Below are 23,324 nucleotides of genomic sequence, written 5' to 3'. Positions count from 1 at the left end.
CGCAGCACTTCATGCATGGCTCTGTCACTAGGAGGGGCAAGTTCTGTAGTGTTAAGGGTAAAATGATCAACCAATAAGAATATGAAATGGAAGTTTCATCTGAAGGAAAGGGTGTTGTAAAAGCTAAATTGTATAGATCTGGGAGGTTTAGTGTTGTTTGTTGATTGTAGTTGGTAGGGGACAAACCCCTAGTTCCAGGGGTGGCCACAAGAATTTTGTTGCTGACCTTTGTTGTCCTGCGATATATTTCAGTTGAAGCCTGACACTGGCAGTTAATGGATCACAATTACACAGGGAGCTTCCTAGGTGTACAGCTGTAATGTATATCATCACCAAATCAGAGTGGTCAAGGTTGGGAGGCACCTCTGAAGGTCATCTTGTCCAAACCCCTACTTAAGCAGGCTCACCTAAATCTGATTGCTCAGGACATATCCAGATGGCTTTTGAAAAGCTCCAAGGATGGACACTCCAGAGCCTTGCTGGGCAACCTGTGTCAGTTGCTTGGTCATTGTCACAGTAAAAAAAAAAAAAAAGTTCCTCATGTTCAGAGGGAACATCCTGTGTTTCTGTTTGTGCCTATTGCCCTTGACCTACTGGCAGCACTCCTCCAAATGCAGCCCAGGATACCATTAACCTTCTTTGCCTTAAGGTCCCATTGGCTCTTCATCAGCTTGATGTCCACCAAGAGCCTTGGGTTCTCTTCTGCCAAGCTGTGTTCTAGCCAGCTGGCCCCACTGTGTATTGATCCATGGGGTGGTTCCTTCCCACGGACAAGCTTTGCATTTCCTTCAAATTACATGGTTAGAAGGGAGATGACAATATTCTGTATGAAGTCATGTTAATACCAAAAATTACTGGGGTTTCGCTCATTGCCCTCTTTGATTTAAGGAATGCTGATAAACTTACTCAAAATAGGTGGTTTCTGTAGGGTTAGCATCTAGGTGGGAGAGGCTGAGAAGTATATTCGGGACTGTTCGCTTTAACCAGTTGGTGTTGTGCTCTTCAGGTGATAATGGCAATAATTGCTGCCAGTGATTGGTTATTTGGTCATGAAGATTTTAATAATACAGACATCGTATAAGCAAGGGCTTGCATGTGTCTGATCCTGCACTGTGGCAATACTGTGGAGTAAAGGACCTTTTGAGTCCTTTGCAGACTTCTGTGTGAATCAATTGCACTTTCATGCCCACTGATATTTTAGTCTAGTTTCCTCAAGATGTACTTCTGCTGCACTTTGAGTTCAGATGTTTGTGTTACGTTGCATCTTTGAATCATTAGCATTTGGGCAGTGGTTTGTGGAGGCTTTCCAACTAGTGGCTCTTTATAAACATCTCTCTCTCCTGCCAGTAACAGACTTGATCTCCGTCCCATTCCCCAAGAAAGGTAATCTTCAGATAAACTGGAGTACATTAGCATACTTCCTGTCTTTGGACACTGGCTTCTTACTATCTTGGTGAATCTGGGTGTAAACACTATGGAAATCACTGGGATTTTAGTTTTGAAGCCTTTCCTGAATCTGGGCATTGTTCTGTTTTTATTTTTTTATTGAAAGTACCTGCAGAAGCAGTGATCTAGCTTCTGCTTAAATCTGCAAGAATAGAAGGCACAGACGAGGCAACTGCATTACAACTGCGGAGTTCATTTTAAAAATACAACCACTAGAAGAAATCTGGGAATGAGCATGGAAAAATATATGGGCTCTGAGCCTGTATTTGCTTTTGTGGATCGCTTATAGGCTTTGTTGTTGACAGGTATCTAGAGAGCTACGTAAATCTTCACTGTTGGGTCAGAGTGGGGGATTAGGATCACAGTTCAGGAATGTGTTGAAGAGATGCTTTTGTAGAGTTCTGAAAGATGCCAAAATGTTATACTAGCATCACAAACTTATTTATTACTTAGTTTGTTTGCTTTAAATCTGCATACAAGCTTGACTTAAGGGGGTGTTGTGAAAGTGTAAAACTGACAACATCTGTATTTCAGTTTAATGGTGTTAAGGAAAAAGGTAGGACAGTCAGATGGAAGGAGGATCTTGCAGACACTGGCAGACACAACTGATTTACAGGCTCAGGATGTCAGCTGGGAACTCGCACTGCGCGGCGTGTCTCTAAACCCAGGCTTCGGCCGGTGGCTCAAGATGCGCACGCCGGGAGCGGCCCCGGGGCCCGCGGGCGGAGCGGAGGCCCCGCCGCGTTACATGCGGGGCGGCCCGAGCCGTGCCCGCCCGTTGGCTGCGGAGCCTGCCGGGCCCGTTGGCTGCGGGGCTTTCGGCAGGCTCGGTGTCTGGGCTCCCTGCGCACTGACCGGCCGCTCCGGCCTGGCCCGCCGAGGAGCCCTGGCCCCGAAGCAGCAGCAGGAAGATGATGCTGCCGCGCCGAGGTGCAGCGTGTTGTGCATGAGTTAAGTCATCCAGGGGTGATTTGGTGATTGCAGTTCTTGCATCCGTTTGAAGACAGTGGTACAGGAAGACCTCTTTTGTTGAGAAGCCAAACAACTTTTCAGCAGTGGAGAGGAAATAAGGTTTTGCAAAAGCTTTACTGCAGTGACTTGCTGCCCGATAGAGTGGAGATATTTAAAGTATGAGGAATCTTTGCTTTGTTAGAAAACACTGCTGCAAACAAGCTAGATCTTTTTTGGAAGACAGTGCTCTTCTAACTTGGTCTCCTAGAACTTCAGCAAACCTGTTCCCCCAAAACTGCACAGATAAAGCTCTAAAGTGAGAGAGTAGCAGAGCAGCAAGCTGCCCTGAGAAGCAGAGCTCTTCTTGCTTCATCTTAAAAGGTAGTAGTTACGTTTCTATTTCAGAATGTTTATCCCATGGAGATGTATACTCCTTAAAATTAAATTTTTGGATCTTTCTTCTGCTTCCAGAGCAGCTCATGGTGTGTCAATTGTTGAGTGACAGAAAGCTCTCTGATCATGTTTGTATAGTGAGTTTGAAGCAAATAATGTTACAACCATTCCTTCATTTTCTATAGCATTGGGATTAAAAGTAGAATAATTAAAGAATTCACTTTTACCATTTTCTTGAACATGGCCAAATTATTAGGTGTGCTGCTTATCTGTAACATTTAGAAGTATTTGCCAGCTGATCAACCCTGAAACAGCAACTCTTCAAAGTGGTGACTGGTGATTTGCCTATTTTATACAGATCATATCTTTTTAAAATACAGTGAGCAATTAAATTGCAGTTGAGATGAAGAGGTGGTCATGTTGGCTGGGCGATTTTTGTTTAGCAAGTGGAGAAAATGGCATTTTAAGTGTTGGTTTGAGTCTATGCTTTGTTTGAAAACAAAACCTCATGTTTTTGGAAAGGAAAGCTGAAAAGCTTTTGCTTGGATTATTGTCTGCAATTCTAAATGGTTGCTTTCATTATCAGTACTTGTAAAATTGCTTGTTCAGGAAGGCTTTAGCAAGTAATTTCCTTGAAGAGGCACCAATGTAACAGATGCAAATTAAAAAGAAAGTAATAAACCTTTGAATATTATACCTAACAGAATAAGCAGAAGGCAGGGAAGGACAATACTCCAGCATTTCTCTGCCACTTTGAGGTTTCAGTTTTAGGAGATAGGGAGCTAAGAGTTTTTCAAAGTGTTTGTGATTATTTTTGTTGGTTTAGGTATACAGTGATGTATCGATTTGTGGGTATCAGACTAGTGGAAAAATTACCAATAGGAGTGTTTTTATAATGGAAATCTTTGTATTTAACCAAAACTCCAAAAGACAAGGGTGGAGTAGTGGAGTATGTGTCTTGTTTTCATTTTGTTCAGTAGTCCATTCCCTCCAAAGGCAGTGAATGGCTTATCCTCATTGTGAACTGAGCTTTTATTTATAATGCCTAGAAAACTTGGTATTTTGAAATGGCATGTAAAACTGTACATCTAATGAAAAAAAAAGTTCTGCTAATCATTGTGTTTGATTATAAATGCAGGCAAAACTGGTCTTATGTGTCTGTCTTCTATATACTCATTTTTTGGGGGGGTGGCAGAGGAGGTGATAAGACCAAGGTTGGTCGTGGTTTTCCTCCATAATGTCATACCCTTGTTCATTACTCTCTTAGCACTTTCAGCTGTTATTTTCAAGACTGCTTTGACAGTATTGGTACACTTGGTGGCTTTTTCCTCTCTCTTTTTATTTACATCTAAAATACTGCATCGGTTCCCTTTTGTATTAACTAAACAGATTTTAAACATTGCTATTTAAATTTTGTTCCCTTAAAAAGTGTTTGGGTTTTTTTCTGCTGGGTGATGAAGCTTAGCTAAATCATAAACTTGAAGTAATATTGACATCTGGTATTTTGTTGCTGTACTTCCTTGCCATCACAGATCTTTATAAAGTGTCATATTTTGAAGCAGCTTTGCTTTGGTAAAGGACAGTTGTAAACTGATTCACACTAAGCACTAGATAGAGGACAAAAGTTTGTTTGCTCTTATATTGAGACTATATCTTGTAAGAGTTTCTCTTTGAATTTTTCTTTGATACGGTAGTTTTTATTTAGTGTACTTACTCAAGGATAGAGTGTCTGAATAACAGATCAAGCATGTGTATTCTGCTTAGTGCTTGCTGCATATCCTGTAGCAAGTTATTTAACCATATTTGTGCAATGGAAATATATTCAAGACAGATGTTGGTTGTGGACACTTGTGGGGTTTTTCAACAATAGTTGTAAATATTTAAACTGTAGGCACGTGGTTCTTTGGCCGTGAGTACGTTGCTGTAAATAAAGAAAACCTAGTTGGCTCAAGCAGGTGACTAAGTAAATTTGCCAACTTTGTGTCAGACATTATTATCTTTAATTGTACGAGTTGATTTGGGGTCTGGTTAAGCAGGTCAGTATTGCAGTGCAATTTTTTTCCTTAAATTTTTACAAATTACAATTTTAGTAATGATTTCTTGAAATCCCTACTGGTTTAATAAATACTGTTTTTCTTTTGATAAAGTTTGAGAAACGTTGTGACAATGAAATCAACAAAAATGAGGCAAAAGCAATTACTGCTCCTGGAGTTACAACTTCTTGTTATGATCTTTCTTGATTCTAATCAATAATGTGTTGCCTTTTTTTACAGATGACTATGGATGAGAAATATGTGAACAGCATTTGGGATCTTCTTAAAAATGCAATCCAGGAGATCCAGCGGAAGAACAATAGTGGTCTCAGTTTTGAGGAGCTATATAGGAATGCATATACAATGGTGTTGCACAAACACGGTGAAAAACTCTACACTGGACTAAGAGAAGTGGTCACTGAGCATCTAATAAACAAGGTATGTCATTTTATGCATTAAATTTGAAGTGTCTTATAGGTTACTGGTGGAGGGTCAAGTATTTGGAAGTGTGTAACAGAAAACAACTTTAGCTGAGACATAACTGTTGAGAGCTGGGAATTTTTTTAAAAAGGTGTGTGGCATTTTGTGAATTTTTCAGAACAAATTTTTGTTTGTTTTCCAGTTATTTTTTTCATCTGTGAAACAAAATACCAATCTAAGAACCTGTTTGCTATGGGCTAATGAACTAATTCACAAGCTAACAAGAGAGTTGTGCTAGGATTATGCTGTTCAAAGAGGCGGTAGGCAATGTACAAAAACATCAGCTCAGCAACAACTGATGTCCTGAGTAGTCTGCATTCTGTGATCTCAGTCTTTTGAAAACTCTGTAGTTCGGTCCAAATTATATGCAGAAACTTCTTGTTTGTGAAAATGCATCATCTGAGAAAATGGCTCTTCATATCTTGCGTTAAGCCATGGAACTGTATCTTCAATCTTTGTGAAGAAAGTTTAGGGTTGATTAATATATATGTCATTGGAAAAAAAGTTAAAACTCACTTTTATGAGTCCAGTTAATATTCAGTGATAATAGTATCCTAAATCTAGGGAAGATACCTTACTCCTTGTGGTAACATCCACAGCTCCCTGTCTTTGAGACACATGTCCACTTTAATCCCATATACTGGCTGTAAGTTCAGGTGGAGTATCGGATTTTTGTCCTGTTAGTGCAACATTTGGAAAGTTGCACACCGTCTTGTGTCCTGGATTATTACTTTGGGCTGAATTACTGAGAGTGGATGGGTGGTTTATGTCTAAATAATCCATAATGCTTGGGAAGCTTTTTATGTTTTCTAACTGGAGCTACAAATGTGACAGGAGTGTGTTGCATCTTTTAAAAAATCTTAGTTTTTGAAGGTGTGGGCCAGACAAATGTATTCTACAGCTGCTTTGAATATGGGGCTTTTTTATTGCTCGCGTGAGAGGGGGCATCCTGTATGAAGTGGCTGAGAAATTTATGGCTCTAATCCATAATCAGCACATCTGTGACTCTGTGAAAACACTTCTGTTTTCATAATTTGTGCATTCATAATCTGTACTATTCATATAAAGTGTGGCAAATGGCTGAGGCTTTTTGTACCTTGTTCTTGCATGTGCCTGTCTTTACAGTCTATACTTAATAATAAGCATGACACTAAATGTTTAATCTTCCTGGACTTTAGTTTATCTTTGTTTAATTTGAGGAAGGCTTCTTTATCTTTGTTGCTAGCTCTTCTGTATATTAAAAATCATCCATATGAAAGATTAATTACTCTGAAGTGCTGATTGTGGCAAACTGACAGAAGAGCAGAAGATCCTGTGAGTTTGTACCATCACTGCACTGGCCAAGAGGGTTGCACAATTATCAGTGTAGAGAAATGCTTTTCTGACACTAAATGCTATTGTATCTGTTTTTTAAGGACAGGATCAGTTCTATAATGGCATCTTATGTTTTTGCCATTATTACTTGAAAGATAGATAAAAAAGTTTTTGTTTAACCTCATGCTTTATGTAACAGAAGTTTTGGAGGAATCTTGTGTGTTTCTTTTTAGGAGTGTCTCTGTTAAATGTAAAGTAGCTGATTAACAATAAATGCTCTCATCATGTGTCATTAGAAACATCTGTTCAAGCAGTGGTGGATGCCACTGTTTGGAAGAGGGGGATTTTTCCAACTGAAATGTTGTTCATGAAATCTATTAACTTTTATCAAAATGAAAATGTGCAGAAATGAATAGATTTTAGTAAAGGACTACATTCACTTCAGGGGGTGCTTCTGAATAGCCAAACCCAGTTTTCTAATTGCTAGAATCCTTAAAATAGAATTGTCATTGGCTGTCCATATCTGCTGGTTATCTTTCTAGAAAAAGTTACATTCCTGTTGCATTATAGTCAGGCTGGTTAATTAGGAATAGATTAAGAGACTAGATAGGGGCAATGTATTTGTTCCAATTTTTTTACAAGTAGTGTTCAAGCTTGGAAAGTGAAAGCTTTTTATTTTGGTGTGGTACAGTGAAGAGCCATATTTATGCTAATTTAAAAATTATGCCTACTCAGCCTTTTTCTTAGATATCTAGCATGTTAAGAAGAAAATTATTTAATTCCTCAACAAGAAAACCTAAAACTGTATGCTATCTTTACAGATTATTTAATTATAAAATATGATAGGTGCAAACATGATTGATAGACGCACACGTGCAAGTTACTGTTGAACTTGCAGACGCCAATGGCTCACAGTTACCAGATCCTGGCTACTTAATATAATCAGTAGTAAGCCAGGTATCTTCCTCCACATCATTGGAGGAATTGGACAGGAATTGGCTGCCTTAAACTGCCTTTTTTTTCACTACTGGGTAAGGGCATGCTAAAATTTGTCTTTGCCTGTGTATTGACATAATTATTAAAGTATAGTACACGTAGAATTGAACTTTAAATAGCATTGAATAAAAAGTATTGAAAATTTTCATAGTAACTGAAGTATTAGTTCTTGTACATCTGGTATTTCACTGATCTTTCTCCCCTTTGGCAGTGTTGTAGCTGGATGTGGATGCTCTTCCCTTACTTCTGTTAGAAGAAAAAACTCTTGAAGTTAAAAAGTTGGCAGGATACTTTAGATTTCACTAGACTATGAAATGTATAAACCCATGATATATAATGTAACTTGTGTATTCTGTAAATTCTGTGTGTGACAAAAATGTATTTTTGTTAGCCGAGCCCAGTGGAGTTTTTTTGGGTGGGGTTTCTGTGCAGTATACATCAGGGACTCAGAGATGTTAAAGGGTGTCCTAAACTTAGATGAAATGTGCTTGTCTGGGGAGATACTAGGGCATTACTGAAAAGCAGGAGATGCTTGGGATATTGTCATGTCCTGTAAGATTTCATCATCTTGTCAAACATTGCTGTTACTGGCATGCCAGAATGACTTGATGGTCTTTGCTGATACAACTGGTGGAGTTTGGTAGTGACAGTGCCTGCTATTCCAGCATAATAGTAAAGGCAGGCATGCAAGAAAGCCTTTGGTAAGGGCAGCACAGAGGCAGTCATTATGGCACTGTTAAGTGCAGAAGGAACTGTATGGGGTGCTGGTGCAGAAGGTATGGGGTGAAGGAAGCATGTTTACTCTGGGGCTTATAAAGGTATGTCTAGGATCCTCAGTAAGTGTTAAATTTTGCGGTTGTGGTGTTGCAGATGGAAGGGGAGAGGGAAGATAAAAATCTCCTGCAGGAAGTTTGAAATTATTTCCATAATATCTATGAGGTAGGGAGGGAGTTGCCTGAGGAGTTGTGCAGGAGGCTAATTAATTGGTGAGCAGTTAGGGTGCACTGTAAGCCTGACCAGCAGTATATGAAGTGTTATCTGCCTTTATCTTTCCTTAATGGTGTTTTAAGATGATCTTGTGCAAGTCTGCAGTTAAATGGATGTGAAGGAATTGCCAGAAAGTAGATGCAATTCAGAATCCTCAATGTTTTGGGTTTTTTTCTTTCAGCAGAAGGATAGCAGCTGCAGGGGTGAGCAGGCATTTCTGGTAATGTTAAAGTTATTCTGTAACCATAGTTGGAACTCTTAACATTTTACAATACTATCTTTTGTACTACTTGGACTTCTACAGAAGATGAAGAAACTGTAATAAAAGTTCTTAGACCTTGAGGCTTTAGTTCAGAAAGTGCCGTTCTAAACTGCTGCTCCCCACAGAAGGTTCTGGCTGTCCTTGTAGTACTGGAAATTACATAATGGAACTATTTGTGCTGCTGCGTCAGGCTGGGCACTGCAAGAGAGAGGATACTAGGCCCTAAGTCTGCTTTGTGTACACTTAATAGGGAGTTATTTAAAGCTATTGGAATCTCATGCCAACAAACTAGTCTGAAGAGACTGGTGAGGGAGGGTGCTATATTTCTTTAAGAGCTATATCCAGTATAAAGCACAGTTTTGCCTGAAGTTATATACAATATTGTATCCTTGCAAACACAGGAAGACCTTATGTAGATTATGAAGCTGCCAGTTTATTTTTGAGACTGTGTATAGACAGTCCTATTAAAGCTAGATATGCCTGCCAATTTACTGTGTTACTGCAAAGATGGTAACAGAAGTCACTACAAGCTCAGCTAATTGGAGGGAACATTCTGCTGATAAAAATCTTTGATATTTTCTTCAGACTTTGCAAGAGCAGCAGCTGAATTCCTGAAGGGCTTCCTTTTCTGTAGAAGAGTGTGATTATCCAGGTTTTTTTACTACGAGTCATTTATTTCACCAAAGCGGTTTCAGACTGCGCCTTCGCATGGCAAGGATATTTTGTGTGCTATAGCAGTTTTCCTGTAATGCTGTATTCATAGCCTATAAGAGGAATGTATTCAACACTTATGAACTCTAGGCAGCTGTTGTAAGCAATAATTTTGTTGGCTTTTGTAGCAACTAAAAGAATGGCTTTGCAAAGCTGCCTGCAGCTTAAAATAAACCTACGAGAATGCCATCGTGAAGCTTCACAGAGAGACTCTTAAGAGAAATTCTGTTGTATAGCACCCATTCCTGGATTTTAAACACATTTCTAGGTGGCCACATGGCATACTGCATGAAGCAGAGGTGGTACAGATCTGAATGTTTCTCTGACTGGAAGCAAATCGTTGTTGCTACCTGGTGGCAAGCACCCCCTTTTGCTACCAGTTGGTATGTCATTTGGCACTGGCTGCTCTAGGAGCATTGTTGTCATTGATATGTGTAATTAGAAAGGCACACTGCTTCTGAGTTGTTAACAAACAAAACCAAAAAAACCCGCTTTAATCCTTGAAGAGTTCTGTGATGGCTTCAAATACTTCACTAGGAGTTGATCAGTCCCTACCCTGGTTATGTGTGCTTGTAAACTAATGAATTTTTTACTTTTGCTTTGGTACATTTTACCAATATGAGTGATCTACCTAACAGTGTTTCCAGTGTTTTTCCATATTGACTAAAATGAAAGCAACTGTGTCATGTTTATTTCTCCTGTTCTGGGAGATTCAGTGTATTCTTTACAAGTACAGCTGGTGATGTTTTTAATGTGTATTTAGATTTTAGCTAAAAACTACGCAAACAGGCTGACAACAGGGCTGCACATTTGGGAGACCAAAGGGTAAACAATCACAATCAGAAAGAATGAGGCAGCTAAGCAGTGCTGGTTGGGACTCAGAGCTGCATACTGTGTTTTCCAAAAGCAAGAAGGAGAGGCCTTGCTTGGGTCTGGGGAGTAGGTGTTTGAAGATTTTTTATTTTTTTTTTAAACCTAGAAGCTTACCTCAGTTACCTAAATTCAACAACAAGCTGGATATTGCCAGGATAAGTTTCCACAGCTTCTCAAGAAGACACCATGGTGTTAGTGTGGTGTGTCATGGTGTTACTGGCTTGCTCATGAGAGTTTAAGGAGCAGATGCAGTAGTGTGGCAGACTGGGAATTTTTTGTTATGCTGGTTTTGCATAATAACTTCTGAAAACTTGAATGACAGAATGAGGTGTGTCAGGTGGTTCCATCTGATGTTGGAGCAGCTTGTGGCTGCATGTCATGTGTGTTTGGATTTCCTGTTTGAATTCTCTCTACTGACATTTCCACTATCATACAAGTATAAATACAAATCTGTTAATATAAAAGTGCACTCTGTTCAGTTACAACAGAGGGCAGAATGTAATCTGCAGGTTATGTCAAAAGTAAATTCATGTGTTCTGTTAACTCTGAAATATTTTTTTATGTTCCCTCGTGTTTCTTTTTTACATGAGTTTAAAGCTTGGGCACTGTAGTTATGTGTCTATTTCATGTAAATCAAAATATGAAACTGGATGGTCTTATTTATTAAAGGGAGTAGTAGTGTCAAAAAGAAATAAAGCCTGAAGATGATGGGAGAAATGAATCAGTCAGCAAATTCAGCCCATTAGTGTAAGTGTGTGGTCTTTACTAAGTTACTGTTTCCTTTCAAAACTGTTGCTAGCTGTAACTTTATGCTGTCTCATGTCTTTCTAAATGTCGTTGTGGCTGATTTTCCACCTGTACTTGTTCCTGAATTTAACATTTACCAGTACTGCCTAATTTTCTGTGATAGTATTGTTAACATTAGTTGAAACACTATAGCACTAGGAAATTAAACCTTTGAGGAGTTGTAAGAAAATAACATTTGAGACTTCAGTTATTCCCTTGAAAGTGAACATCCATGTTCATTTTTTTCTCTTGTTTTTAGCCCAATTTTTCTTACTTGTATGAAGTCTTTTTTTTTGACAGAAGTGTAATGCAAGGTAGGGGATGGTCAGCACCCAGGAAAAGCAAGAACTTCATGGTAATATTGAAATTCATAGAGGGAGCAGGAAGCAAAGCTTGTTAAGATTTAAATTATGTGGGAGAAACTGACTTGGGTTCATGACAATATACTACATTTTTGTTTGCTTCAGGTGCGAGAAGATGTATTAAACTCCTTGAATAACAACTTTCTACAAACACTAAACCAAGCGTGGAATGATCATCAAACTGCTATGGTGATGATTAGAGACATTCTGATGTATATGGTGAGTATTCTGCTTTATCATACATTTAACTTGATGCAGTATATTGTCTGTTGATAAATGTAAATAAATTAGCTGGCAGGGTGAAAAGCAAGGCATGCTTACCAGGGTTCATCCTAAGATTACTGTCTGTCCCTAGTTTTGAATTCTCTGTGTGCATGCAGGACTGTTACGGGTTCGTGACAAATTACAATTGGATCCTTCTTTTAGGTTATCTCATTATCACATGCAAAATGCATCTGAAAAACTATTGATTGTGCCGTTCTTAAAAAATAAGCTAGTAAGATGCATTCTGGCAGGTTATAGATGTTACTTGCATGTTTTAGTTCATGTAATAGTTTCTTATTGTGGAAGGTAGGATGGTGTAAAGCCTTCTCAAACTTCCAGTGTAGTTTTTTTTAATAGGTTTATTGTCTTTTGTGTTATGGGTGTTCTGTGGTGGTTGTGAAAAGAGCATATATCTAAAAATAGGCTGGATAAAATGCCTTCAGTAACACTCAAGTGTATTATATCTCAGTCTTGCCGAAGGGAAGATTGAGAGATTATTTTGAAGATGTACTGTCTTTGCTAAGAGAAATTTTGGAGTTTCTGATCTTTTTGTGAATTGCTACTAGATGAATCTCAACACATTCAAGAGCAATTAACAATTAGAATAATCTTCTAAAGCTAGTGATAAATTTCCAGAAATGTTAAAAGATGTAATCCAGAGCTTTATAGGGGAGTAGCTGTTGTGTTTTGGCCAAATGCTGTGTACTATATGAGTACAGGAGGTGCTGGATGCTCCATGATACATAGGTGGTCAGAGTGGATAATGCAGTATTATCTGCTGCTCTTAAAATTCAATAAATGTTTCATTCCTCAGTGTGAGAGAAAGCTGGCTTATCAGCTGTTTCTGTTTAGTGTACTCACCAGTGTATTGAGGACCAAGGAAGTGCCCTCTTTGAGGAAGGGTTATGTGCTTCGTCTAGCACTTTTGAAAGGAGATGAGCTGTTTCCTAAGGTATTTTTTGTGCTCAGGAGGGCAGTGCCTTGGTGCTTGTTTGAAGCACGTGAGTGCTGTTAGAGCAGATAGCCAGCCTTTTCTACAACTCTGGAAGATGGAGACCTGCAGCTTTCCTACAAGTGCAGATTGGACTTCAATGGATTATAGTTTATACTCAGAACTGAATAATAAGCAAACTTGAATACCTCTGGCATACATAGTCTTTCATGTGCAGTTTGCCAGTTCCTAATTATTTCAAGTGGGTGTTCAGGTGAGGCATCCACTTACTGTAATTACTTGTCTCCTGTAGGCTTTCTTCCTTGTACCAAAATGAGATCTAAAATAAACAGAAAAGACAAACCACAATAGAATAGATCTATAGTATAGTAATAAAAACAAATAAGTATCCTGGGGGAAGAATTGTTATGAACTTAGCAAACTTTAGGACCACTGTTGTCTGCTAAATCTATAATGTAATATGTTTATTATTAGAAATTTAATCTTCATTGTACAGGACGGTGTAATGCTAGGAGATGATGCAATGGGCAGACTCCCTTCTTTGATTTGGAGGGACATAGGACCAACTGATTAGAAACATACATGCTTTCATTACATACTGAAGTGCAAGCTATTGTTTAATATAGGCCTAGTCTCAAATATTTGCAGTTTTACCTTTGTCACTGTGATGTCCTGTTGAGTCAAACATAATTTTGTTCATTGGAAGGAGACTAAGAGCAGGAAACTTCTAGTCTTGAGCATGTGTTCATTCAAAAATGATATGTTGTGATATTGTGATTGTACCACAAAATTATAAAGCAGAGGAACATGTGACAAAAATGACATCTGCTCTTTATAGAAACATTTTTCAAGAAGTTAATAATTTTCAAGACGTTAATAATTATTTTTTATTCTTTTATGACATTGAGTCTGAATGAAATGTAGTTTTACAGTGATGTGCTGATGTCAGAAGTTGTTTATACCTTTTATTCAAGCACAGCAAATAAAATTCACATTACAAATATTTTTTTCTTAAAAACAAGTACTGTATAAACTCAAGTCACCAGGGATTGTTAATTGATATGCTTGTGTTCCACCAGGAGAAGTATGTGCAATTACAATGTTTTTAAATAAAAGATAACCCAGTCCTTCTCCCCTTACTTTGTAGTCTGTCCCAATTACTTACACATAAGTTTCAGGAAATGTACCTGTTGGTACCCAACAAGCCACAGTCTGACGACAGTGAAAGTAAAACATTGAACATAACCTTGACTTCTATTCTTACTCTCTTAAATTCTTGCTTCAGCCTGGTGATTGTACATCTTGAATCACCACTCTTTTAATGCCATGTTTGTTTTCCACTCACTTCCACCCACTAGCTCCCACATGATCTAAGTCAAAACAAACACTTCTCCAACCCACCTTAATCTCTTTCCTCTGTTTAGTTTTGCCACTTCTAATATATGCAAATAAGTACATTTCTAAAAAAGATCTATTTTGTACAATGAGATCGGTGCATTGTTATGATACTTAATAATCTGAATACTGGGTGTTTGGGGTTTATGGCAGGATTTCATGTGATGTGCAAAACCTCTTTCACAAGGACTCCTAAGGCTTTTCTTATAGTTGCTTTTTAAACAAAGTGTTACCTTGCGTCATGGTTGCTGTCTGGCAAAAAAGCCTGCTTGGTTTCAGGTCTGTTATATAATGTAGTTCTAGTGCAGGGTTTTGCAACCTGGAATTGCACCACAAAGGCAAATCTGAACTTTGAGGTGCTCTAAGTTTCCTCAACATAATTTCAAATTTACATAGTTCTGCTGTATTTTGCAGTATATGTGCACGAGCTCTCCTCCTCCTGTTGTGCGTGTTCAGGCTACAGTAATCAATGCCAGAAGATATGTAATGCTCTCTGAAAACTTCTGGCACTGTCTGCAGCCAGCAGAGGTATATCAAAGCAGTGAAGTCATGTCCTAAGTAGCGTCTTCACTGTGTTGAGTCATGTGCTAAGACATGTTGAAGTAGCAAAGCAATGTTCTGCATGTGGGCATACCTGAAATTCAGTCTCGCTCTAGCTGCAACTTAGGTAAACATAACTACTGTAGTTCTTATTTAGCTACTGTTGGTAACAGTAGCAGTGGAGGTGCAGTTGTTCAGTCTTCTCTTAAAGCTACATGAGTGCGAGTATTCTTGGAATGTCTTACAGAAACTGGGCTATACTGGATTCTGTGGTGTCCCTTTTTCGATACCTGTACTTGCTAAATGTAAAGCAATTTCAGGTATGCAAGGGCAGCAGTCACACCCCTGGATGCAGCACAGGCGCACAGATAGTAGTATCAGAGGTGAGCAGCTCCTCTTGCCAGTACAGCTGTGTTGCAGGGGGCTGAGCATTCCTGCGTCATCCAAGTACAGCCGTGTGTGTTGCAGAGGGCAGAGCATTCTCATCTCAGCCCTGGGCTGCACGAAGTCTGCATCTTCTTTTAGGCCAGCAGTGACAGTGAAGTTGAGTTTTCACCTCAGGGCATATGACTACCATTGTTTATGGCTTACACACAAGGTAGTAGGGAGAAGTGGTGTTTTTATGTTCAGATCTAGGATCAAAGACACTTGATATATATATATACACACACAGAGCGGTGTCTGAAAGGTACACCATCCAGGTAGTGCATTCAAGCAGAGATGGGAAAAAATTGACTAGTGTTATTGTATGATAGGTAACATGCTTTAGTTGAGATCAGAGTTATTCTGCAGCGTTAACCAGCCTTGTAGTTAATGAGTAACTGCTGTTTGAAACTCTACCCTTGTCTCTTGAGTTACTTTTACCTTTAAGCACTTGTTGCTTCTCTGGGAAGTGATTGCTGTTCAGTAGCATGTAGAGTTGTCTGTCAAACCTCATCCTACATGGGTCGTCTTGTCTCTTAAGATTTTTTTTCCATGTTGGGAGAGCTTCTAGTAAATGGTGAAAGTGATCTGTTACCAAGGGTAAGCAAACCAGCAGCATCAGAAGCATTAATGCTGCTACTTTAATTTGGGTATTGTTGGGTGAAGAGGCATTGCTGTTACATTGAGAAGACTTTTTCGTGCACTTGCTATTTCATTTCATAATGGCAGTGCCATCATAGAAGCTCTGCAGATGAGTCATGACCATGGCTTTAATCCAGTTTGATACCTTGCTGCCTGTGCTTCAGCAGTATGAATATTCTTAGGAAATAACAGTCTTTTCTCCTCAAGTCATATGGTGTATTACACACTACTTTTTAATTTTCTCTTTAATCTCTTTGAAAAGCTTACTTTAGAGTCACATTTACTTCTGTTCTTAATGCAAGTGTGTAAATAAGGGAGTGAAATAATCTGTTTCTAAATAACAGAAAAAATAGATTAATATACAAGATCAAGACCGGTGTTGCTACACTGATTTTGTGAGACCAGTTAGTAAACTCTTTGCTTTGAGGCAAAAGTAAGCTAGCTTTATGAGCCAAGGAGCAGGCATATCTGACCTGTTCCCATCTTGATTTTTCATCTTGGTTTCCCATCTTGGTTTTTTCATTTTAATTAAATTCTGTCAGTCTGAAGGGAGTGGGTGGAATCATTGGTGAATTGTGGAACCCAATGTTCCTCTTTCCTCTGGTCATCAAGTGGCAATCTGGCATATAATTAGCATATGAATAATTTTGCGACATAAATTCAGCTGCTAAATTAATAAAGGGTGTGCTGTCTGCTCCTTCTGATGTTTATAAGTGCAGAATTTATATGAACTTAAAATTTTGTAATCTTTATTTCTGTAGTCTTTTTAATAGTTTAGTTTTCTCGGTGTTTGAGTAACTTTGCACTTCAGTCCTGAGTGTGGTAAAACACATAAGATAATTGATTAAAACAGTGGAGGATCTTATCTTTATACTCAATTTCAAACATTGACCTTCATCCTTCATAGAATTTGATTTTTTTGTTGTTGTTACAGATATATAAATTCTCAGAAAACCTTACACAGTCAATTTGTGAGTGGGTACAAAAATTCCTGGGGCTGAACTGGTAGTAAAGTAGTATTTTTAGTAATTACCCAGACTGTTACATTAGATGAGTGGATTATGCCCTGACAGAAATGAAAACAATCATTGCTCATCTGAGAAATAGAAACTCCATCGTTCTATTCTGAATATTGTTTTAAATGGTCTTACCTGGTATGGCAGTACTGGATATTAAGTGAATACACTATTTTTCTGTCCGCTAGTAACTTTATTATTAGTCTTCCTTTTCTAGAGAGCTCTAAGTTGGGAGAGAGGAATAGAAAAGGGGAGACATTTTTGGAGCATTTCTGCAGGTAGCAGTAAGAAACTTGGGTCTGTGCTCAGTAGTGTCTCAGTCAGCTCTGATAGTGTTTGAGCTATACGGAGTTGCAAAACTGTTCAGAGGATCAGGCTCGATTTGTGAACATAGGTAGTGTAGGGATAGTGGATACTTGAGGCGCTTGATTCTTCCTGTAGACTGAGGTTATGTAAGGAGATAGACTGTAAACCCCATCAAAACATAAGTAGTGCAGTTTCTCTCCTTTCTTTTTTGGGGTGTGTGTATACAAGTACAATTTTATTGAAACATAACAAAGTTTCAAGACATTTGATCAAATTGAATGAAAGTGAATTTGTGAGGTGGGTGTTCTTCAACAGAAATCTTTATGTACCATTTTGCAGTACCAATCCATAAATGTTTTGATTGTAACTGTTCTCATTTTGGCTTTTATTTTTTCTTCTGTTCATCTAACTATTCCACTTCAGGAGATTTCACTGAAAATTGAGGGGAATCTGCCTAAAAGGAGTGGTGGGAATGCTGTGCTTACACTCTTAAGCAAAGTAGACTTTCTGTGCAAATGAAGTTTTTGGAAACGTTTTTTAATTTTGAAGGTATTCATCATTTCTTTTTATGGAGAAAGATGATTAATTTTTTTTTCTGTACGGTGGCAATATTCCCAATCTCATGCAATTTTGAGTAGCATGGAGATACCAAATTTAAAAATGTTCTTGCTGTGTGTGCCTTTGTTGTAGGACCGTGTGTACGTGCAACAAAACAACGTGGAGAATGTCTACAATTTGGGCTTGATTATTTTTCGAGACCAGGTTGTGCGATATGGCTGCATTAGGGATCACCTGCGGCAAACTCTGCTGGATATGATTGCAAGGGAAAGGAAAGGAGAAGTTGTAGATAGGTAAGATGTTTGTAAGTGACCATCTTCTGTTGCAAATAATGAATAATACCTGTCAATTTGTAAGAGTGAATTAAGAACATACAACGTTACTTAAGGCCGCATTTCTAATCATAAGTAAAATATATCCACAATCTGGAATAATACATTTCTTTGTATAATAAGGTTTAGCATAATGGTAAATGGGGAAGCTCATTAATATATTTTTCAATACTTATCTTGTGGTTTTAATAAAAACTTACATTAAATCTCTCCATTATGGCCTCATGTCAGAGCGTTTGGTTATAAAGCAGAGTTTTGACAATTCTCTACCTCTTACTGCCCGGTATTTCCTTTGTACTGACAGATTGTTTCATTTTCTTGTACCTGTGTTTTGGGATTTTTTTAAGTTTTCTTTTTTAATTGTATTTCTCTTCCTTTTCCTTGATGTTTTGATCCATCAGTTTCTGGGTAGTTCAGTTGCATCTCTGGGTTTTTAGACCTGTTCCCTATTTAGTAGATATGAAGTTCTGTGCCACACACTGCAAATACTGCAGCTGAAGTAACTTCAAATCTGCATGTTTTCCTTTGCATCTCCAGCTTCAGAACAGCTCATGGGTGTGGAGCTGTGTAAGCTCCAGGCTGCTTTGGCTGCAGTTCTGTGTCTGGGATTGCCCAACTTGTACTTTGAGGAGAATACTCCCTGGCAACAGCTGTGTATTGTCCCCTACTGCCAGAAAGTGGAATTTTTTCCTGGATACAGTTCTTTTGTTTTCACATTTTATTAGTGTTTTTCAATGCCTAACCAAGTGCTTAACTTACTGATACATTTTCATGTTGTGGGTTTTGTAATTTTTTTTAAAAAACAACCAACTGAGCAAAACCCCAGACTTCACACAGCAGCTTCATCTGTGCAGTCGTTTTGAATTGTTCAATTGCAATTTACATGTACAGTTTTAAGTTTTCTTTGAAGTAGTATTTTTGTTGTTTTCTTGTATGTTGAAATATATTCTTAATAGTTTTCAGAGTTAATAGAAAGTGAGGCCTGCCTCACTAGCATTGTATTTAAAGTCATCAATAAACATTGTCAGTTCCTCAGTTTAGAACAAAAATAATCAGTCTTGGACCTGTAATCTTCTTGAAAACTTACTGTGTACCAGGTTTAGGATGGGCTTGCTATTGCTATATTTTATTGAAGTTAATATGTTCTGAGTTGTTATTCTGCTGTGTATTCTGTTTTAAAAACACGTAGATTTCTGAAGTTGTTAACAACTTACTTTTTGGCAGAGGCGCAATAAGAAATGCTTGCCAGATGTTAATGATTCTAGGTCTTGAAGGAAGATCAGTCTATGAAGAAGACTTTGAGGCTCCATTTTTGGAGATGTCTGCAGAATTTTTTCAGGTACAGCAGTCTTGTAATGTTGTATTTGCAATATTGTTGCAAGTGCCTGAAACTGTGAGAATTGGTGATACTTTAAGTAATTGCTGCTTATTTGCCTAGTATAATCCATCTCCGTTAAATAATAAAAAAAAAACTTTGCAGAAAAATTAACACAAATTTTACAGAATGACCATCATTTGAATGTAGTTTTGAGGTATGGGGACCAATAACACGTAATCACCATGCTAAGCTTGTGCCTCCTTTGGGCTATTTTGTGCAAATTAATCTATCCCTGGAGATAGGCTCCCTATCAGAGCCACAGTTTTTTTAACTACTAATAGCATGAAAGGTTGAAACTGTTTTAGGCTGGGAATGAAGAGGGGAGACTGCCTATCAAACTGCCTTTGAGGAAGCTTTGATTCCTTCAAAATTTCTATGTTTATGAGTTAATTTTGGTAATAAAATGAAGTGAGTCGAGGAATGAAGTACATCCAAGTGGCTGTCTAGTTGTTGACTAGTCACTAAATAACACCTTTAAAATATTTCCTGAATATTTTTTTTGTGAGACAATTTCAGGAAAAAAAGAAGCCAGTTGCATCCTTGTCAAGTGTATTTATGCTCATGTATTGTTGCAAATGGATAGAAATTGTAAAAGCATGTTACGAGATATCTAGATAAGATAATTTGTCAGCCTTCCAGTTCTTATGCAGGTTCTTACGCAGGATTGACTGTCATGTCCTCTAGTCTCCAAACTTCTTTCAAAATCAGAAGCATATGTTGGACAACTATTTAAAAGATACTGTATTCTGTTTTTCATTGGTGCCACATAAAATTAAGAACAAATAATTAATTTGAGTTTTATTTCTTGGCTCTGCCTTTAAAAAACGCCAAGCTTTCCTCCAAAAGGCTTTGCTGACCAGTATGAATAAACACAGCTTCATGTGCACTAATGTGCTCAGAATTATCATTAATGAGAAGTGTTGACGCTCACAACTCATAAATGTGCCATAAACTGGTATTTGAAAGGAATTTTTGCCTCTTCCCACTCCCCATCCTTTAGTTTTCTTTTGACCTGTTGCTAAACCTTTAGCTGGTAACAGGAAACTAAGTTGGCTTAGGTTGTTTTGGTGTGAAAAATACTATAGTCATGTGTGTACCCCCTTATGTATGTAACACAACCTTTATTTTATGTTAAGCATGTATGTAAATCTTGGGAGATATAATGTTCTCTTCCTGGACATGCAGGGTTTGATTTTAACTTGCTTCTAAACGTTGATCTGAAATAACTAGTATGTTTCCTTTTTCCCCTTTAAAAAAAAAGTCTAATGTATTAATTTGTGTTGATAACAGATGGAAAGTCAGAAATTTTTAGCTGAAAACAGTGCTTCCGTGTATATAAAGAAAGTAGAAGCTAGAATTAATGAAGAAATAGAACGAGTGATGCATTGTCTGGATAAAACAACAGAAGAACCGATTGTGAAAGTTGTTGAGAGGGAACTTATTTCCAAGCATATGAAAACTATAGTGGAAATGGAGAACTCTGGACTAGTTCATATGCTGAAAAATGGAAAGACAGAAGGTAAGACTGCATCAAATGGGAGACAGAAATGCTTACGATACTCCTTATTGTTTTTAAACATAGGATAAGTCAAGCTTAATGTTGCATTCCTGTGGAGTTGTAAAAACACTTCAGCTCTGTTTCTCAAACATCTGAGAAGTACTACTTCAGAGACTTTTAGAGGGTTTTTAAAATAGAGCCCACATGTATAGCTTGTTTCTGTTTAGTATCAGATAGAAGTACTTTTTCATTAGTGGTCTTTGTTACTTTTTTTCTATGAACCTTTTAATTACTTTCATTGTCTAGTATGTAGCTGTATTGAGGTTTTTTGGCCCACAGGCAGTCATTTAAAAAATTACTTAATAAATTACTTAATTTAGTAGAAGTATTGCAGGACCAGCTCTTGAGCCTTGTTGCAGAAATAAGTAGCTGTTTTTAAAGGATAAGCAGCTTATCAAAATGGTTGAAGAAGATGGAATTGGCTTGATTTGGTTTTCCCTAATAAAGGTTAATGTGGGACAGAATGACTGAATGAAAATTACTATGGAAAGAAACAGAACATAAGTTTCTAAAGCAGCATAAAGAAGCATGTGATTGTACTGTCTCTGTTTAGAAATCAGTGCTAACGCTGAAGCCGTGAGAATGGAGAACAGACTTGCTGCTTAGATTAATGGCCTTTGTTCATTAAAGCAGCTTCACAGTTACTAGGTGATAGAGTGGCAAAGTGAGCAAATAAAAGACAATTACTGTATTGGAAAGTGATGGTACTATACTTAACATTTTTTTCTTTAATATCCAGTTAACATAACCTTCAGGCTGAAGATACAAGGATATTGAAGGGTATTCATAAGATACAGGAATTAGTTTAACTCTTACAGGCCTTGGTTTGATTTAGTTAAATACTAGAGAGGAGATATTTGCTGCATGGTGAAGATAAGATTTCACATAAGTGTCCAAGGATGAACTGCTATTTTGGAAAGCCACATTTAACCTAAGCTGCCACTTAAAGTATTATAAAATTTAATGCTGACTTCGAGACAAATAGGGATTAAACTCCAATTTTTACCAGTTTTTGTTTTTAATATAGAAACAAGCATCTCTTTAGGTTTGTTATAACTCATATTTTAACTTGCTTTAACTCAAACTGTTCTTAAAACTCTTAATACAGTATTTGATTTTTGGCATGATAATCTTGAGCACTAGATTCTTAAATACCACTGGAGAACATGAAGTGCACTGTTCTTTAGCACAGGCATCAACTTCTGCTGGCCTGGGGATCAGCAATAACAAATTCTATGCTATATCCCACTTAGAATAATTGAATGCAATCTTTATTTTTGTGGCTGCTGCAGTCACCATGTCAAGATTCTACTGAGCTGTTACGGGATGCTTTTTGTGACTGAAGTGGCAGAACGTTTACTGTCGTCTTTTGCTATGAGATGCATGAGTTAGAGAAGTACAAGAGAGAGCGTCCTGCATAATGTCTCATTCTTGTTTCCAGACCTTGCTTGCATGTACAAGTTGTTTAGCCGTGTGCCAAATGGCCTAAAGACGATGTGTGAGTGCATGAGCTCCTACCTGAGAGAGCAAGGCAAAGCACTAGTTTCTGAAGAGGGAGAAGGGAAGAATCCGGTTGACTACATTCAGGTAGCTCAATATTTCATTTTCTTCCGTCTTTCACATGTTCCCCAGGGTAGCAGTTAACTTAATGATTGATAAGCCGAACCTTAATATTGATTCAAAGGGGATTATTATTATTATTATTAATAAGCTACATTTATAATGTTGTTTAAAATGTAAAATTTCTGAATATTCAGTCAGGTTTAGAGCTCCTCTTTTGCTTAAGTTGCTTGGAAAGTATGTGCTCTGTTTTCTGCACTTTTGAAAGATGTTTTGTTAAACAATATACAGGGTAACTGAATATTTATCTAACTGCTGGGAACTTCTTGGATTATCCTAAATGTGTTTACCTCCAGAGTGAGTAGTACGTCTGCTGGCAAGTAGCTTTACAGTGTCTGTTTTGTTTAATATTATGTAATGCTAGCTATCAATGTTTGTTGAAACAAAAGTCACATGACAGTGTTTCAAGACAGGATTAGCTATGACTTGGAAGGTGAACCTGTTATAAATCATAACAAATTACTTGCTTCATTCTTGGTCTCCTTGAGAAACAGAAGACTTCTGCATGTTAAAAGATAAGTGTTCCTTCTTGTTCTCAGTCTTGCAGTTAGAAGTGATGTGTACCATTAATTTATCGAGATCACAAAATACATTTCAGGAGTATTTGTCGTCTTTTCTCTCCCATTGTCTCTTAGAAGATGATTTTAAATTTGCACATTAAGTCTTGAGAGTTCAATGAACTTTAAGGAAATGTTTTTATAACTGGAAGATGTGTTACACTTACTGTGGAAGCGTGTACTCATTAA

The 23,324-nt window shown here is 37.7% G+C and overlaps 1 protein-coding gene across 1 annotated transcript in view; it reads left to right on the top strand.

Annotated features, from left to right (window-relative positions):
* The window catches only part of CUL3 (cullin 3), a 51,851-nt gene that overhangs the window by 14,097 nt on the left and 14,430 nt on the right, over positions 1 to 23,324 (top strand). The window contains exons 2-7 of the mRNA XM_051626253.1: positions 5,064 to 5,261; positions 11,700 to 11,813; positions 17,823 to 17,983; positions 19,247 to 19,361; positions 20,691 to 20,919; positions 22,400 to 22,545. Of these exons, the coding sequence (XP_051482213.1) occupies positions 5,064 to 5,261; positions 11,700 to 11,813; positions 17,823 to 17,983; positions 19,247 to 19,361; positions 20,691 to 20,919; positions 22,400 to 22,545 (963 nt within the window). The remainder of the gene's footprint in view (positions 1 to 5,063; positions 5,262 to 11,699; positions 11,814 to 17,822; positions 17,984 to 19,246; positions 19,362 to 20,690; positions 20,920 to 22,399; positions 22,546 to 23,324) is intronic.

Source organism: Apus apus, chromosome 8, assembly GCF_020740795.1.
Source record: "Apus apus isolate bApuApu2 chromosome 8, bApuApu2.pri.cur, whole genome shotgun sequence".
NCBI classification, from domain to species: domain Eukaryota; kingdom Metazoa; phylum Chordata; class Aves; order Apodiformes; family Apodidae; genus Apus; species Apus apus.
Note: the sequence above shows the minus strand (reverse complement) of the source record. Positions and strands in the feature narration are given on the sequence as shown.